Source organism: Elephas maximus, chromosome 2 (genome assembly GCF_024166365.1).
Source record: "Elephas maximus indicus isolate mEleMax1 chromosome 2, mEleMax1 primary haplotype, whole genome shotgun sequence".
Classification (NCBI taxonomy): Eukaryota; Metazoa; Chordata; class Mammalia; order Proboscidea; family Elephantidae; genus Elephas; species Elephas maximus.
This window is the reverse complement of record NC_064820.1, coordinates 70,401,856-70,419,260: the sequence shown is the minus strand read 5'-3', so window position 1 is coordinate 70,419,260 and position 17,405 is coordinate 70,401,856. Positions and strand designations below refer to the sequence as shown.

The 17,405-nt window shown below is 38.3% G+C and overlaps 1 protein-coding gene across 2 annotated transcripts in view; it reads left to right on the top strand.

Annotated features, from left to right (window-relative positions):
- Positions 1-17,405, top strand: part of TRIM23 (tripartite motif containing 23) — a 51,972-nt gene that overhangs the window by 9,587 nt on the left and 24,980 nt on the right. The window contains exons 3-5 of one of the 2 annotated variants that reach the window (XM_049864394.1): positions 2,115-2,236; positions 12,811-13,089; positions 14,011-14,193. In XM_049864394.1, coding sequence (XP_049720351.1) covers positions 2,115-2,236; positions 12,811-13,089; positions 14,011-14,193 — 584 coding nt within the window. Of the gene's footprint in view, positions 1-2,114; positions 2,237-12,810; positions 13,090-14,010; positions 14,194-17,405 lie in introns of those variants that run through there. The other variant, XM_049864402.1, reaches the window with a different exon arrangement.

Below are 17,405 nucleotides of genomic sequence, written 5' to 3'. Positions count from 1 at the left end.
CTATTGCAGTATCAGCATTAGAACAAACGAACAAATCTGCCTTGGTTATAGATTGTGAGTAATACAGCTTGTAGGTTAAATTTTTACTGTGATGCTAGCTTGTGGAATATATGTTAGTGACCCTTGGTATAGTTGGATCATTCTTTTTTTTAATGTATTTTTAAATGGTATTATGGAAGTAATATATATGCATTGCGGGAAATTTGAAAATATAGAGAAGTGTAAAGAAAAAAATTCATTTGTAATTCCTCCTTCTAGAGGAGAAAACCACTGTTAATGTGAGAGATAATAATCAAAATTCTTCTCTAGTCCAAAAAGCATATCAGTAGTTATTTGTGGTAGTAATCGTACTGTTCACTGATATTTCCAGTTCCCCTCTTCTGTCCACATGGTTAGGTTATACTTTCTTGTCTTTGTATAGTTAGATACGGTTCTGTGATTTCCTTTTAAATAGTGAAATGTGAGCAAAAGTGAAGTGGTCACCACTTCACCATTTAAGAGGAGGTTTATGGTTTGCTATAAATCTTTCTCCCTCCTACTGTGACTAGAGATGGTCCCGGTGGCTGAAGACTCAGTGATCTGTGTTCCTGAGTGAGTACGGTAGGAAACAGAGCCTCTCTTACTTCTTCTCCAGCTCCCTGAGATGTTGCAGGATCGAAAAATAAATCTTTCTTGGTATTGTAAGCAGCTGAGATTATAGAGTTGTTTTGACAGTTACAGATGTATTAAGTCATATACTAGGCAGTAGATAGATACTGCTAGGAGTTTATGTGTATGTTAATTATATAATAACTGGATATTTGAGAAGTTATTAACACCATAATTTTAAATAAAGGACTCATTTAGTATACTTCTTAATCTTTCTAAAAACAGAGCGAATAGAACTCGGGTTGTTATAGAGTATGGGTAAAAAAAACACTTAAGGAGAAAGCTTTTTTGGGATGGCAAGGCTGAGAGGAAATACTGGGTGGGCTACATGAAGGTACTTGGGAAAGGAAGTCAAAGAAGCCAGAGAGGGGGATGGACATTTGGTCTAGTTTGAAGTTTTTTGAAGATCCACAACAAGAAAAGCTTCCTCTTTTAGAAAAGAGGAGCCAAGAGAAAGGGGATCCCTGCAGCCAAAGGCCTTATCATCCTTTCATATACTCATTTAACAAACATGTATTAGGTAGCAGCTGTGTCTTAAATGGAATTTGTTGCTTCTGCTCGCTATCAGCAGAAAGGTGTTCCTTCTAACTGCCAAAGGATCTTGCTTTTATGTATAAGCTCAGGAAAGGTGTGTTCACGTGTGTGTGTGCGCGCATGCATGTGTGCATGCAGCTGCACGTACACACACTTACCTGGATTTGTGTGCTGAGTTTCGGGGAAGAGAAGCTTTGGGCCTTACTCAGAAGTGCTTACAGTTTTATCTACCTATTAGGAATTGTTGTCTTGCTTTGATTTGAGACTCCGTATATTTGTGTGAAAAGGAGTTTAAGCATTTACTACTACAGATTAGAGAAGGGGTGGAGAAAATATCTTCAGATGTTCTAATTCCAGTTTATTTAGAAATGGAGTCTTTTAGGTTGAAGTGTATCTTTAGTACCATGGTTTTCAAATATGGGTCGTAATTCACTGGTCATGAAATCAATTTAATTGATAATGAACATCGTTTTTTGAAAAAATAAATAGAATAAAAAATACCAGCGCATTGCATACTGAAAGGGTAAATTTTTTTTTTCCCCCAAAAAATATGCTTTGTGAAATGTTTGCTTCAGTTGTGTATATGTATGTTGTCTTGGCTTGCAATGTAAAAAGTATTTCTTACTGTAGGCTGGTGTTAAAAAAATATTTGGAAGTCCATATTTTACTATAAAGAGCAAAAGTCAGTGACAAAATAGGGTTTTTTAAATTAAATGGTATCATAACTTTAAAGTATGGTGAGGGGTACTTTTTTTTAAGAGAATATTAAAAAGACAACTGTTATGACTTAAAATAAAAATGGAGAAAATTTGAATTTTTAAAGTGTAGACATTATTAGTGATTAAACTATATCACTTAGAAATTACTGTTGAAGTATGGGTTAAAATAATTGATATTGTTTTGTTAAATTTAGTTTTTTTGTTATGTTCTAGGAGATTCAGGTGTCTGGGGATTGAAAAAAAATTTTGCTTTGTTGGAGCTTTTAGAACGGCTACAGAATGGACATATTGGTCAGTATGGAGCTGCAGAAGAAGCCATTGGGATATCTGGAGAGGTATTGATTGAACTTGGTGAAATATTTATGAACGTGATTTTTTTCTTTTAAAGTATCTGCCATTAAAGCACAACATAATTGCACTTAATCCAGCAGGCATATTTCTAGAAACACAACTTTTCAACATTACAGTTACATTATATTACAGTTCTGAAGGCAACATATTCCCAAGAGAACAAAAGTAAATACAAAACTTAAATTCTTTGAAAATGCTACACTGGATTATATTTTATGTGTGACGTATTCTCCTTGTGTCAATTGTATCAAAGGATAAAGTGAAAGAATAAAAATATTATGGAAGAGTACAAAGAATGTGGAAGCTACATTGGAGTAGAGGATGTAAAAGAAAATCATTCAACAGCAAAGCACAAGGAAAGAAAGAACTGGCAGCACCTCCAACTTGAATGGTGACACTGTCTCTGGAAAACTCTATGAAAGAGGCCATTTACAGTAGAGGCAAAAACACTTCAAAGGTAGCAGTAGCTGCTGAGAGAATAACTGCTATTAGATATCTTCAAGAAAAGGTTAAATTACATGTAACATGTACGTCTTTTATCTGGAAAGGCAGATGCCTGGTAAATACTAGAAAAAAATCTATTCACGTGTTACAGTACATTTCTAGCACTTAACAAATTGTCTGCCTAGCTTATGTAATAGAGAACATGGCTTTCTTATATAGTTTTGCATGTAAGAATGATCGTAGTAAATAATAGTTAATGATTTTGGTAGCTAACTTTAAAACCACATAAAACCCAAAACCAAATCCAGTGCTGCCAAGTCGATTCCGACTCATAGCAACCCTATAGGACAGGGTAGAACTGCCCCATAGAGTTTCCAAGGAGCACCTAGCGGATTCGAACTGCTGACCCTTCGGTTAGCGGCCGTAGCACTTAACCACTGCGTCACCAGGGTTTCCAAAACCACATAAGGCAGACAAAAAGTCAGATTGATTTCTACTTCTCCTTTATTTTAAAAGTGAATCAGTGAGAATAATAAGGGTGGGCGTAAGGCAAATGACCACAGACTAGATGAGTTATAGGATGATGTCAAGGACATCACTCATGAAGAAAACAAGAGGTCATTAAAAAGACAGGAAAGAAAGAAAAGACCAAAAGGAAAGAAAGACTCTGAAACTTACTGTTGAACATAGAGTAGCTAAAGGCAATAGAAGAAATGATGAAATAGAAGAGCTGAATAGAAGATTTCAAAGGGCAGCTTTAGAAGCAGAGTAAAGTATTACAATGAAATGTCTAAAGACCTAGAGCTAGCAAACCAAAATGAAAGAGCATACTCGGCATTGCTCAAGCTGAAACAATTTAAAAAATTCAAGCATCGAGTTGTAATATTGAAGTATTCTTTGGGGAGAATATTGAATGACACAGGAAAGAAGATGGAAGAAATACACCGTACCAAAAAAAATTGTTCCACGTTCAACCATTCCAGAAGGTGGCATATGATCAAGAACCGATGGCACTGAAGGAAGAAGCCCAAGCTGCACTGAAGGCAATGGCGAAAAACAGAGCATCAGGAATTGATGAAATACCAACTGAGATGTTTCCACAAATGGATGCAGCACTGGAGGTGCTCACCTGTGTGTGCCACAAAATTTGGAAGATAACTGCCTGGCCAACTGACTGGAAGAGATCCATATTTGTGTGCATTCCGAAGAATGGTGATCCAACCAAATGTGGAAATTATCTAACAATAGCATTAATATCACACACAAGTAAAATTTTGCTGAAGATCTTTCAAAAAGATTGAAGTTGCAAGGATTTTATTTTACTTGGCTCCGTAATCAACGCCCTTGGAAGCAGTACTCAAGAAATCGAATGATGTGTTGCGTTGGGCAGATCTGCTGCAAAAGACCTCTTTATAGTGTTAAAAAACAAAGGTGTCACTTTGAGGACTAAGGTGTACCTGACGCAAGCCGTGGTGTTTTCATCACCTCATGTGTATATGAAAGCTGGGCAATGAATTAGGAAGACTGAAGAAGAATTGATGCCTTTGAATTATGGTGTTGGCAAAGAATATTGAATATACTATGCACTGCCAGAAGAATAAATAAGTCTGTCTTGGAAGAAGTATAGCCAGAGTGCTACTTGAAAGCGATGATGGTGAGCCTTTGTCTCACATACTTTGCACATATTATCAAGAGGAACCAGTCCTTGGAGAATTCTGGACGTCACACTTGGTGTCTTAGTCATTTAGTGCTGATGTAACAGAAATATCAGAAGTGGATGGCTTTAACAAACAGAAGTTTATTCTGTCACAGTCTAGTAGGCTAGAAATCCAAGTTCAGGATGTCAGCCCCAGGGGAAGCCTTTCTCTGTTGGCTCTGGAGGAAGATCCTTGTCTTTCTGCTTCCTTTCTGGCCTCACTGCCCATTTCTGCCCTGCTCGGGCAAGTGTTCTAAAGCCCTGTAGTTCCACCAATAAATGCCTTGAGGCATCCCGCTCTTGTCAGTAAACTTCAGCCATAAGACACTCAGCTCTCTTGCTCCCTGGGTCGTCAAGCCTAGCTCCACCAATAAGTGCTCAGAGGCATCACTTCACCAGGAGCCTCCTGTGCAAAGGCACTCAGCTCTCTTGCTCAATGAGTTGGCTCCAGTCCCCTCTCTTGCTGATCTCTTGGTTCTGCTGGTGCTAGTTCTCTGCCGCTGCTTCTCGAGGTCTGCAGTCACCAGTTAACAGCTCTTCTCATTTCTTTCTGAGTCCTCTATCCATTCACAGCTTCAAAACCACTTCCAGAATTTAGGTATCTGTTACAGCAGCACCCTTCTCCCGATACCAAACTCTGTCTTAGTCATCTAGTGCTGCTGTAACAGAAATACCGTAAGTACAAAATGAAAACCAAACCCATTGCCGTCGAGTTGATTCTGACTCAGTAGCAACCCTATAGGACAGGGTAGAAATGCCCCATAGAGTTTCCCAGTAGCATCTGATGGATTCAAACTCCCGACCTTTAAGTTAGCAGCTGTAGCATTGAACCACTACGCCACCAGGGTTTCCATACCATAAGTGGATGGCTTTAACAAACAGAAGCTTTTTCTCTCACAGCCTAGGAGGCTAGAAGTCCAAGTTTAGGGCTTCAGGTCCAGAAGAAGACTTTCTCTGTTGGCTCTGGAGGAAGATCCTTGTCATCAATCTTCCTGCAGACAGGGAGCTTCTCTCTGCAGGAACCCTGGATCCAAAGGACATGCTCTGCTCCCAGTGGTGCTTTCTTGGTGGTTTGAGGCCCCCAACTTTCTGCTTGCTTCCCTTTTATCTCTGGTAAGATAAAAGGTGGTGCATGCCATACCCCAGGGAAATTCCCTTTACATTGGATCAGGGATGTGACCTGGGTAAGGCTGTTACATCCCACCCTAATCCTCCTTAACATAATTTAATCTTATCTCATTAACTACAGGCAGAGATTAGTATTTACAACACATAGGGAAATAATATCAATCACAAAATGGAGGACTACCACACAATACTGGGAATCATGGCCTAACCAAGTTGACACATATTTTGGGGGGATATAATTCAATCCATGGCACTTAGTAAAGTACAGAATTATTGAAAAAGAGGAAAACCCTCAATGAGATGGGTTGACATGGTGACTGCAACAGTGGGTCAAGCATAGCAATGATTATGAGGATGGTGCAGGACTGGGCAGTGTTTCGTTCTGGTGTACATAGGGTCACTATGAGTCAGAACTAACTTAATGACACCTAGCAGCAAGAACACAAAATGGGGAGCCCTGGTGGCGCTGTAATTAAGTGCTTGTCTTCTAACTGAAAGGTTGGCAGTTTGAACTCACCAGCTGCTCCATAGGAGAAAGATGTAACAGTCTACTTCCATAAAGATTACAGCCTTGGAAACTGTGTGGGCCAGTTCTACTCTGTCGTATAGGATTGCTATGAGTTGGAATTGACTTGATGGCAATGTGTTTGGTATGGTTTTGGTTTAAGGGAAAATGGCAGTGTAAATGGTGAAACTAATGAACTCAAAACTCTGGAAACCAGTCAAAGAATTATGGTATCTGAGGGCAACATGGTAAGAAAGCATGTGTCTTTATTATATACACCCTTCCTCCTCTCCGCTCCCCCCCCACCGCCTGTGAGGCAGGGGGAGGTGTAACAGACCTTTTGCATCCTGCTATGAACTGGGTAGCTTGCCCTCCTTTGGTCTAGGAGTGTGGGGAATAGACTTAGCTTTTGCTTGTGAACTGTTGTGTGTGATTCTTTATATTTGTCTGGAGACTGCTGGAAGAACTGAGGAGGTGCAGTCATCATGGAATGGCTAGCCTTCGCGCCACCACAGGATTGGGGGAAGCAGCAAGGCACCTGCCAGCTGCAAACTCTCTGATTAAAATATGAATAATTAGTGTAATGGTTGCAAACAATAGGGTTCCAAGGGCTATAGGAGAAGGGCTTGCCTGAGAATTTCTTACAAAGTTAGAACTTTAAAAGCAAAGTGTAATTAGGTAAAATAGTGGATTAGGAAGTTTCAAAGGTCTGCCCCCCTCCCCCTCCACCCCCCCCCAAATCATCTATTGCTTGGGAAGAGCACTTGGAATTAACTCTTTTGGCACTCTAGAAACAGAGCAGACATTTAACTCAACCAGCGAAGTGTTTGGTGAAGGGATAAGTTGATGATCTTTCCTAGGTGAATCATGTGCACCAAGCGGCTGGCTGGTGCCAGGGCAGGCAGTATGAACCTTATCCTCAATGTTTCTGGGGCTGTACAGTTTGTGGAAATGACTTGGTCAGGGGATACCCTGAAAACCTCAGGTGATTGTGGAGATTTTGACCCTTTCTTTGCACCATGTTTTTGCAAATAGATCCAAAGGTCCAGGGAGTCCTCTGGTGGAATCAGTCTGGCCACTGATGGAAAACAGAGGTATCAGAAATGAAACACATGCTTTCCAAAAAGCTTGGAAAAGACACTAAACAGTTGACCACAGCCTACATCAAGTAATAACAGTAATTCCTTACTTTTACTGTGGAAGAATCAGATAGTTTCTGTATTCTGCTATTTGTTTTTTTCCTCCTTGAAAACACGAGGACTTGGGCTGTACATCAGAGTCCTTGATGTCTACACATATTTTGGAGGGCACTTATTTCAGCAATAGTTAGAAGTGGTTGCTAAGAAGATAGACTATTATAGTCTTCAACGATTAGGGGAAAAAAGACACACAATTGCAGTCCTTGGGGATAGAAAGAATTTGAATTCCAGAGTTACGACAGTAAATACTTAAGTGTCCGTTTCAACAAAGAATTACAAGGCATGAAAAGAAACAGGAAAGAGTGGCCCAATTGAAAGAACAGCCCCATGGAAGCCCAATTAATAGGCAAAATGTTGTTGCTGTTGTTTGCCGTGAAGTTGATTATGATTCGTAACAACCCTATGTGTGCAGAGTAGAACTGCTACATAGGATTTTCAACGCTGTGACCTTTCAGAAACAAAGTGCTGATGGGTTTGAACTACCAACCTTTCAGCTAGTAGTCAAGTGCTTAACTATTTGTGCCACCTATGGGCAAAATAACCCAGTGCTGTCGAGTGCATAGTGGTTAAGAGCTACAGCTGCTAACCCAAAGGTCAGCAGTATGAATCCATCAGGTGCTCCTTAGAAATCCCATGGGGCAGTTCAACTCTGTCCTATAGGGTTGCTATGGGTCAGAACCAGCTTGGCGGCAAGGTGGGCTTTTGGATTTTTTTGGATTCTCATAAGTGAATGAAAACATGGACAATGAACTAAAGGAAAGCAAGACACAAAATGAGAGTTTCAATAAGGAAATACTAAACGTCAAAAAGAACCAGAGATGTTGGAACTGAAGAATATAATAACTAGAATAAATTTATGAGAGGGATTCAACAATTGAGTTGAACTAGCCAAGGAAAGAATAAATTAATTAGAGGGCAAGGCATTTGAAATTATTGAGTTTTAGTAGAAACAGGAGAAAAGAATAAAGAAATGAGCAAAGCCAAGTGAAATTGTGAGGCACCATCGAGTAAACAACATATGTATCATGGGAAACCCAAAAGGTGGAGAGAGAAAGTGACAGAAAGGCTATTCATAGAAATAATAGCAGAAAACTTTTCGTATTTGTTGATGGACTTGAATTTGCAAACCCCTGAAGCTCAACAAACTCTATGTAGAATAAACCTAAAGAGACCCATACCAAGACACATTATAATCAAACTCTTGAAACTGAAGATAGAGAATCCTGAAAGGAAGAAGAGAGTAGCAAAGTGTCATATATGAGGTATCTCAATAAGATTAAATGCTGATTTTGCCTCAGAGACTTTGGAGGCCAGAAAGCAATGGAATCAGAGAAAGAACTGCCAACCAAGAATTCTTTATCTAGCAAAACTGTCCTTCAAAACAAGGGTGAAATTAAGATATTCCCAGATAAAGAAAAGCTGAGGGAGTTTTTTACAACCATACCTGCCTTGCGAGAAATGTTGAAGGGAGTTCTTCTGATAGAAAGGAATGGATACTAAACAGCTACTTGAATCTGTACATAAGGAAAAATAGATCTCCAATAAAAGTAAATGTCATGGCCAAATACAAGGGCCAGTTTTATGGTATTTTCAGTTAGTAACTTTAGTTATTATGTTCTATAGGCTTTATAACGTTACATGCGTATGAGATAAGAGTTAATTTATGTTAATGGACACATGAAGTATAAAGCTGTAATTGGTAATAACAACAGAGAGGGGGGAGGCTATAGAGGAATAGTTTTTGACTGTTACTTAAGTTAGTATCAATTTTAACTGAGTTGTAAATTTAAGATGTTAAATGAAACCTTCATGGTAACTACAAAGATATCTAAAAAATATACACAGAAAGTAAAAAGAAGGAAATCAAAAGGGTTCAACACCAAAAAAATCAACTGAACACAAATGATGAAAATATCGGAGGGAATGAGGGACAAAAAAGGCACAAGATACACAAACAATTTACAAAGAGACAGAAGTAAGTCCTTTCTTGCCATTAATTACCTTAAAAGTAAATGGACTAAACACTTCAAGTAAAAGGCAGAGAGTAGAAGAATGGATTAAAAAAAAAAAAATCATCCATATGCTGTGTACAAGAGGCACATCTTAGGCCCAAAGACACAAGCAGGCTGAAAGTGAAAGAACGGAAATAAACAATCCGTGCAAATGGTAACCAAAAGTAAGCTAATGTGGTCATATTGATATCGTACAAAGTAGAGTATCAGTCAAAATCTGTTATAAGAGGCAAAGAAGGACCTTATATAATGATAAAAGGGTCAGTTCATCAAAAGTATTTAGGAATTATCAAAAAATATATGCACCTGACATTAAAACAAGGTGCCTTGGTGGCACAATGGTAAGTGCTTGGCTACTAACCAAAAGGTCAGCAGTTCAGACCCACTAGCCATTCCACAGGAGAACGATATAGTCTGCTTCTGTAAAGATTTCAACCCTCAAAACTCTATGAGAGTTCTAATCTGTCCTATAGGGTTACTGTGAGTTGGAATTGACTCATTGGCAGTGGGTTTGTTTTTGGTTTAATATCAGAAACCGAAAATACATGAAGTAAACACTGACAGAACTGAAAGGAGTAGTAGACAGTTCTACAATAATAGTTGGACATTTCAGTACACCACTTTCAATATTGGACAAACCATTTACAAAGAATGTTATTAAGGAAATAGAGGACTTGAAGAACAGTGTAAACTAACTAGACCTTATAGACATACAGAGCACTCCACCCAACAGCAGAACAACACACATTCTCCAGTGCACATCAGTCATTCTCCAGGGTAGACCATACGCTAGATAACAAAATAAGTCTCAAGAAATTTAATACAGTTGAAGTCGTCCAAAGTATCTTCTTCGACAACAAGGGAATGAAACTAGAAATATATAACAAGGATAAATGGAAAATATGAAAATATGCAGAAATTAAACAAAATGCTTTTAAATAACCAATGAGTCAAGATAATAACAGAGAAATCAGAAAATATTTAGAGTTCAATGAAAAATAAAAGCACAACATACCAAAACCTACAGTTTACAGTGAAGACATTGCTCAAAAGAAAGTTTGTAGCAGTAAATACATTAAAAAGGGAAAATCTCAAATCAGTAGCCTAAGCCTGCAACTTAAGGCACTAGAAAAAGAAGTGGAAACTAAGCCTAAAGCTACAAGAAGGAAGGAAATAACAAAGATCAGAGCAGAAATAAATGAAATAGAGAATAGAAGAACAATAGAATCAACAAAACCAGAAGTTGGTTCTTTCAAAAGATGAATAAAATCGACGAACCCTTGGCTAGGCTGACAAAGAATCACAGAAGATGCAGATAACCAAAATAAATGAAAGTGGAGACAATAAAGCTAATCCAAACTTAGGTGAAATGGACAAATGGTTTGCAAGATACAAGCCACCACAGTACCGCCTACTGACAGGTGGCCGTAGAAACACATACTCTACCTAAATTGATTCAAGAAGAAATAGAAAATCTTAACAGACCCATCTCCAGTGGAGAGATTGAATCAGTTATCAAAAACTCCCCCCAACCAAAAAAAAAAAAATCCTGGACCAGATGGCTTCAGTGAGAAGTTCTGCCAGACATTTAAAGAGGCTTGACACCAATCCTTTGCAGACTCTCCCAAAAAGTGGAAAGAGGAGTGAATATTACCTAACTCATTCTATGAGGCTAGTATTACTCTGACACCAAAGCCAAACACGTCACAAGAAAACTATTGAGCAATATATCTTATGAATATAAGTGCAAAATTCCTCAATAAAATATTAGCAATCTGAATCCAGCATCATATTAAAAGAATTATGCACCATGACCAAGTTGGTTTTATTCCAGGAATGGAAAGGTAGTTCAACATTAGAAAATCAGTCAGTGTAGTATATCACGTTATTAGAACAAGGGAAAAGAACCACATCATTATCCCAATGGATACAGAAAACACATTCGATAAAATACAGCACCTGTTTATGATAAAAACACTTAACAAGCTAGAAGTAAAAGGGAAATTCTCAATACAATTAAGGACACTTTTGAAAAACACACAGCCAGTATTATACTCAATGGAGAAAGATTGACTATGCAGAGCTTTCGCCGTAAGTTTGGGAAAAAGTTAAGTATGCACACTCTCACCACTGCTAGCCAATATTGTACTAAAATTCTAAGCCACAGCAATAAGGCAAGAAAATAAAAGGTATCCAGATCAGGAGATGTAAAACTATCCCTTTTTGTAGATGACATGATACCAAAGAACTCCCAAGAAAGCCTCTAGAGTTAGTAAAGGAATTCAGCGAAGTTAGGGTACAAGGTCAGCACGCAAAAGTCAGTTGAGTTCCTGTTACTGACAAACAATTTGAAAAGGAAATTAAGAAAACAATTCCATTTACAGTAGCATCTAAAAGATTAAATACCCAGCAATAAATTTAACCAGGAATGTGAAAGACTTATACAATGAATATTATAAAACATTGCTGGAATAGGTGAAAGAACACCTAAATAAGTGGAAAGACATTTAGTGTTCGTGGACTGGAAGACTTCAGATTGTTAAGATGTCAATACTACCCAAGTGATCTATAGATTCAGTGTAATTCTGATAAAAATTTCAACAGTTTTCTTTGCAGAGATAGAAAAACTAGTCCTCAAATTTGAAAGAGATCCGTATTTGTGCCCATTCCAAAGAAAGGTGATCCAGCGGAATGTGGAAAATATCAAACAATATCATTAATATTACACACAAGTAAGATTTTTTTGAAGATAATTCAAAAACTGTTGCAGCAGTGCCTTGACAGGGAACTGCCAGAAATTCAAGCGGGATCCAGAAGATGACGTGGAATGAGGGATATCATTGCTCCTGTCAATGGATCTTGGCTAAATGCAGAGAATACCGTAAAGATGTTTGCTAAATTATAGCATCCATAATTTGAATTAAATGTACCACGGACTGCTGGAAGAACAAACAAATCTGTCTTGGAAGAAGTACAACTAGAATGCTCCTTAGAAGCAAAGATGGTGAGACTATGTCTCACATACTTTGATCATGTAATCAGGAAGGATCTGTCCCTGGAGAAGGACATCATGCTCAGTAAAGTAGAGGGTCAGTGAAAAAGAGAAAGACCCTCAGCGAGATGGATTGACACAGTGGCAGCAACAATGGGCTCAAGCATAACAATGATTGTGAGGATGGCACAGGACCAGACAGTGTTTCGTCCTGTTGTACATAGGGTCCATATGAGTCGGGTGCAACTCAGTGGCACCTAACAACAACAACCTCTTTCTGGTTTAGTTCCTCAAATGCAAAGTGAGGGGATTTGGTAAATGATACCTTTGCCCTGACTCTGATTCTATAAAAATTGTTTAAATTTGGCCTCAAATTCATAGCATATATTGGTAGTCAGTCTTGGAAGTGAATATTTTCTCAGATGTGTAGTGAATGACCTTTGTACTTAGTTACCATTATATTTTTATGTATTAAGGCTGGTAAATAAAAGAAAAAAGAGTTGATAGGGTTTTCGATGTTAAAATATGCCATGTTATAATGGTTAGTATTCAGTTTTAAGACATTAATCTTTTGTTTATCAGAGCATCATTCGTTGTGATGAAGATGAAGCTCATGTTGCATCTGTATATTGCACTGTATGTGCAACTCACTTGTGCTCAGAGTGTTCCCAAGTTACTCACTCCACAAAGACGTTAGCAAAGCACAAGCGTGTGCCTCTGGCTGATAAACCTCATGAGAAAACCATGTGCTCTCAGCACCAGGTGCATGCCATTGAGTTTGTTTGCTTGGAAGAAGGTTGTCAAGCTAGTCCACTTATGTGTTGTGTCTGCAAAGAATATGGAAAACACCAAGGTCACAAGGTATGATTTTGATTAAATTAAATGACTGTAGCTATTTTACCTACCCACCATTTCTTTTTACTGCCCTCATTCTTTTTTGTTTTGTTTTGTTTTGATACTTTGGATGAAGGTTTACAGAATAAACCAGCTTCTCATTAAACAATTAGTACACATGTTGTTTTGTGACATTGGTTACCAACCCTACAACATGTCAACACTCTCGCCTTCTTTACCTTGGGTTCCTATTACCAGCTTTCCTGTCCCCTCTTGCCTTCTAGGCCTTGTCCCTGGGCTGGTATGCCCCTTCAGTCTCATTTTGTTTTATGGGCCCGTCTAATCATTGGTTGAAGGGCGGACCTCAGGAGTGACTTCATTACTGAGGGGAAAGGGTGTCTGGGGCATACTTTTGGGATTTCTCCAGTCTCTGTCAAGCCAGTAAGATCACTGCCCTCATTCTTTATGCTACAAGTATGGATTGAAGAAGATCTAAAAGATGGACAAGTTGGGATTGGTAGCATGAAATGAAGTGAAAGATTTACTTTCTGAATGTCAGGACCAAAATTTCAGAGAGGCCTTATGCTTCTTTACTGAAAAATAGCTTTCTAGTAGGAAACAAGAGTTTTCTTTGTGTGCATGTTTAAATAACGTACTGTATCATTTTGACAATATTGATGTCTATTGATGAACGGTTATGGTGCAATTTAAAAAAATCTCTTGGTTTCTTTCCTAGTGATAAATGCACTTCCATGTTTTAAATTATTTCTTTGTAGGATAAATTATTTTCTTATGAAAGTTTCAAGAGGAATTAGTATTTTTTTCTAAATGTAATATAAAAGTCACTTGTGGCTGATGCCTGTTTAAAATAGGAATTTAAATAGTGTTTTAAAAATATCATTAGTCAATACTATCAGTTCTTTTCTATAATTATGTTGCATTTTATAGCATTCAGTATTGGAACCAGAAGCAAATCAGATCCGAGCATCAATTTTAGACATGGCTCACTGCATACGGACCTTTACTGAGGAAATCTCAGATTATTCAAGAAAATTAGTTGGAATTGTTCAGCACATTGAAGGAGGAGAGCAAATAGTGGAAGATGGAATTGGAATGGCCCACACAGAACACGTATGGATTTTTTTCTTCCTTCTTTACCTTGTACTTTTCTTTCTTACCCTTCTTCTAAGATGTATTTATGGAGCAATTACAATGTGTCCGTACTGCATTAGTCAGTGGAAAGAAGTTTTTTTTTTTTTTAACGAATTTCTGGCTTCATGGAACTTACATTCCATCATGGAAGAGAGGCAATTTAAAGTGTAGTAACTATTTGTTTTGTTGGGGAGGAAGTATAGAATGCCTTGGCAACATGTAAGAGGGGCAACAATTTTGCTGGGTCAAGGCAGGCTTCCTAGAAGAAGTGATGTCTAAACTAAGATTTTTTTTTTAATTGTGGTAAATATATTTGCAACGAAACATTTGCCATTTCAACATTCTATACTTGTACAATTTCATTATGTTAGCTGTGCATACAATGCTGTGTAACTATCACCATTATGTTTCCAAATTTTTTCATCACTCTTTAACAGATGCTCAGTGTCTCCTAAGCAATGAGTCCCTTTTTACCCCCTCATTCCACCTCACCTCTGGCAACCACTAATAACCTTAGGTATATCTACTCTGTAACACATGGGGTTGTCATGAGTCAGAATCAACTTGATGGCAGTAACTTAATTTCATTCAGCATAATGTTTTCAAGGTTCATCAGGACTTCATTTTCTCTTTATGACTGAGTAATATTTCATTGTCTATATGTACCACATTCGTTTATCCATTCATCTGTTCATCAGCATTTAGGTTCTTTCCATCTTTTGGCTATTGTGAATAGTGCCAATGAACATTGTTGTACATGTATCTGTGTTACTGCTTTCAGTTGTTTGGGTATATACCTAGAAGTAGAGTTGCTGGATTGTGTGGTAATTCTAAGTTTAACTTTCTGAGGAACTGCTAGAGTGTTTTCCATAGCAGCTATACCATTTGCAATCCCAACATCAGTGGATAAGGGTTCCTATTTTCTCATATTCTCATGAACGCCTATTATTTTCCATTTTTTTAATCATGGCAATCTTAGTAGATATGATGTGATATCTCATTGTGGTTTTGATTTGTATTTTCCTAAGGACTAATGAAGAGCCCTGGTGGCGCCATGGCACTTGGCTGCTAACTGAAAGGTCAACAGTTCAAACCTACGAGCTGCTCCTTGGGCGAAAGATGTAGCATTCTGCTTTTGTAAAGATTACAGCTTTGGAAGCCCTATGGGGCCGTTCTATTCTGTCCTATAGGGTCACCATGAGTCAGAATTGACTCAATGGCAATGCGTTTTTTAATGACTAATGGAAGTCTCTGGGGTGGTGTAAATGATTAACATGCTATGCTGCTAATCAGAATGTTAGAGGTTAGAGGCCACCAAGAGGCATCTCAGAAGAAAGGCCTGAGTATCTACTTCTCAAAAATTAGCCACTAAAAACCCTGTGGAGCACAGTTCTATTCTGACACACTTAGGGTTGCCATGAGTTGGAATCAACTTAGTGGCAACTGGTTGGTTAATGACTAGTGATGTTGAGCATCTTTTAATGTGCTTCTTGGCCATAAACTGAAATTTGAAGATGTTAAATCAGGGAGAGGAGTGAGGTAGGGAGTGCGTTACCTCAGAGAGGGAAGGATATGTTGAGATGTGCGGAAGTGAGAACTGGACATATCGTAATAGCTTAAAGAAATTCACTATGGTTGGAACGTTGACTATTGGGTAGGCATGGCAAGAGAAAAAGTTGTACAGTTAAAGCCAAATGATATAGGATTTTGTTTATGTTAAAGAGGTTGAACCTTACCCTAAGAGCAGTGAGGAGTCGTTGAAGAATTGACATAGGAATAAGATAATCAGATTTGTATTAAGGAAGGTTAGTCTTTAATGTAGAAAATGAATTGGAGGAGCAACAAGATTGGAAGCAGGGAGACCTATTACGAGATTGCTGAAGTTATCTGGTTGAAAGATATTTATGGCCTATAAATACTAGGGTAGTGAGGATGGAGAGAAGTGGATGGATTTGAGGTCTTAAAGAAGTAGAATAGGTAGGTCTTGGTGCTTGATTTAAAATGTAGATTGAATAAGTAACTGGATTGTCGAGCATGATGCCCAGGTTTCTACCTTGTTCGGCTGGGTAGATGGTGCACTAACAGGTGAGGAGGAAGAGTTTGGGGAGGGAATAGTGGGAGTAAGATGATGAGTTTAATTTGGAAGTTAAGTTTATTATTCCTATGGAATTATCAAGTATATTGAAAAATGAGTGCGATTTGAGAAGTGAATGTATCTAACTTTTAAGAAGTCTGGCTGTGATGTGAGGAAGGAACTAGGGTGGTTACTGTAGTTGTTTTTTTAAAATTGTAGCGAAGAAAGGAATCTTTTCAGATGGGAATATAAAATACAGGGGCAGCCAAAATGTATTAAATTAAAACATTTAAAGCTAAGTCACTGAGGAACAATGCTAGAACTTCTCTGTCCAATATTTAAATTAGTTAAAAATTAAATAAAATACAAAATCTAGTTATTCAGTCTCACTCTCCGTGTTTATTTTTTTAACGATGGTTCGCTTTTTTTTTAGTTGTACTTTAGATGTAAGTTTACAGAACAAGGTAGTTTCTCATTAAACAGTACACATATTGTTTTATGACGTTGGTTAACCACCCCTTGAGATGTCAATACTTTCCCCTTCTCGACCTTGGGTTCCCTATTACCAGCTTTCCTGTCCCAGCCTGTCTTCTAGTCCTTGCCCCTGGGCTGGTGTGCCCCTTTTGTCTTGTTTTGTTTCACGGGCCTGGGCCTGTCCAATCTTTGGCTGAAGGGTGAACCTCATGAGTGACTTCATTACTGAGCAAAAAGAGTGTCTGGCGGCATACTCTTGGGGTTTCCCCAGTGTCTGTCAGGCCAGTAAGCCTGGTCTTTTTTTTGTGAGTTAAAATTTTGTTCTACATTTTTCCCCAGGTCTGACCAGGACCCTCTATTGTGAGCCCCATCAGAGCAGTCAGTGGTGATAGCTGGGTACCATCTAGTTGCATTGGACGCAATCTGGTGGAGGCCATGGTAGTTGTGGTCCATTAGTCCTTTGGATTCATCTTTCACTTGTGTCTTTAATTTTTCTCATTTCTCCCTTGCTCCCAAAGAGGTGAGACAAGTGAAGCCTCTTAGATGGCTGCTCACAGGCTTTTAAGACCCCAGACGCTACTCACCAAACTAGAATGTAGAATATTTTCTTTATAAACTATGTTACGCCACTTGAGGTAGATGT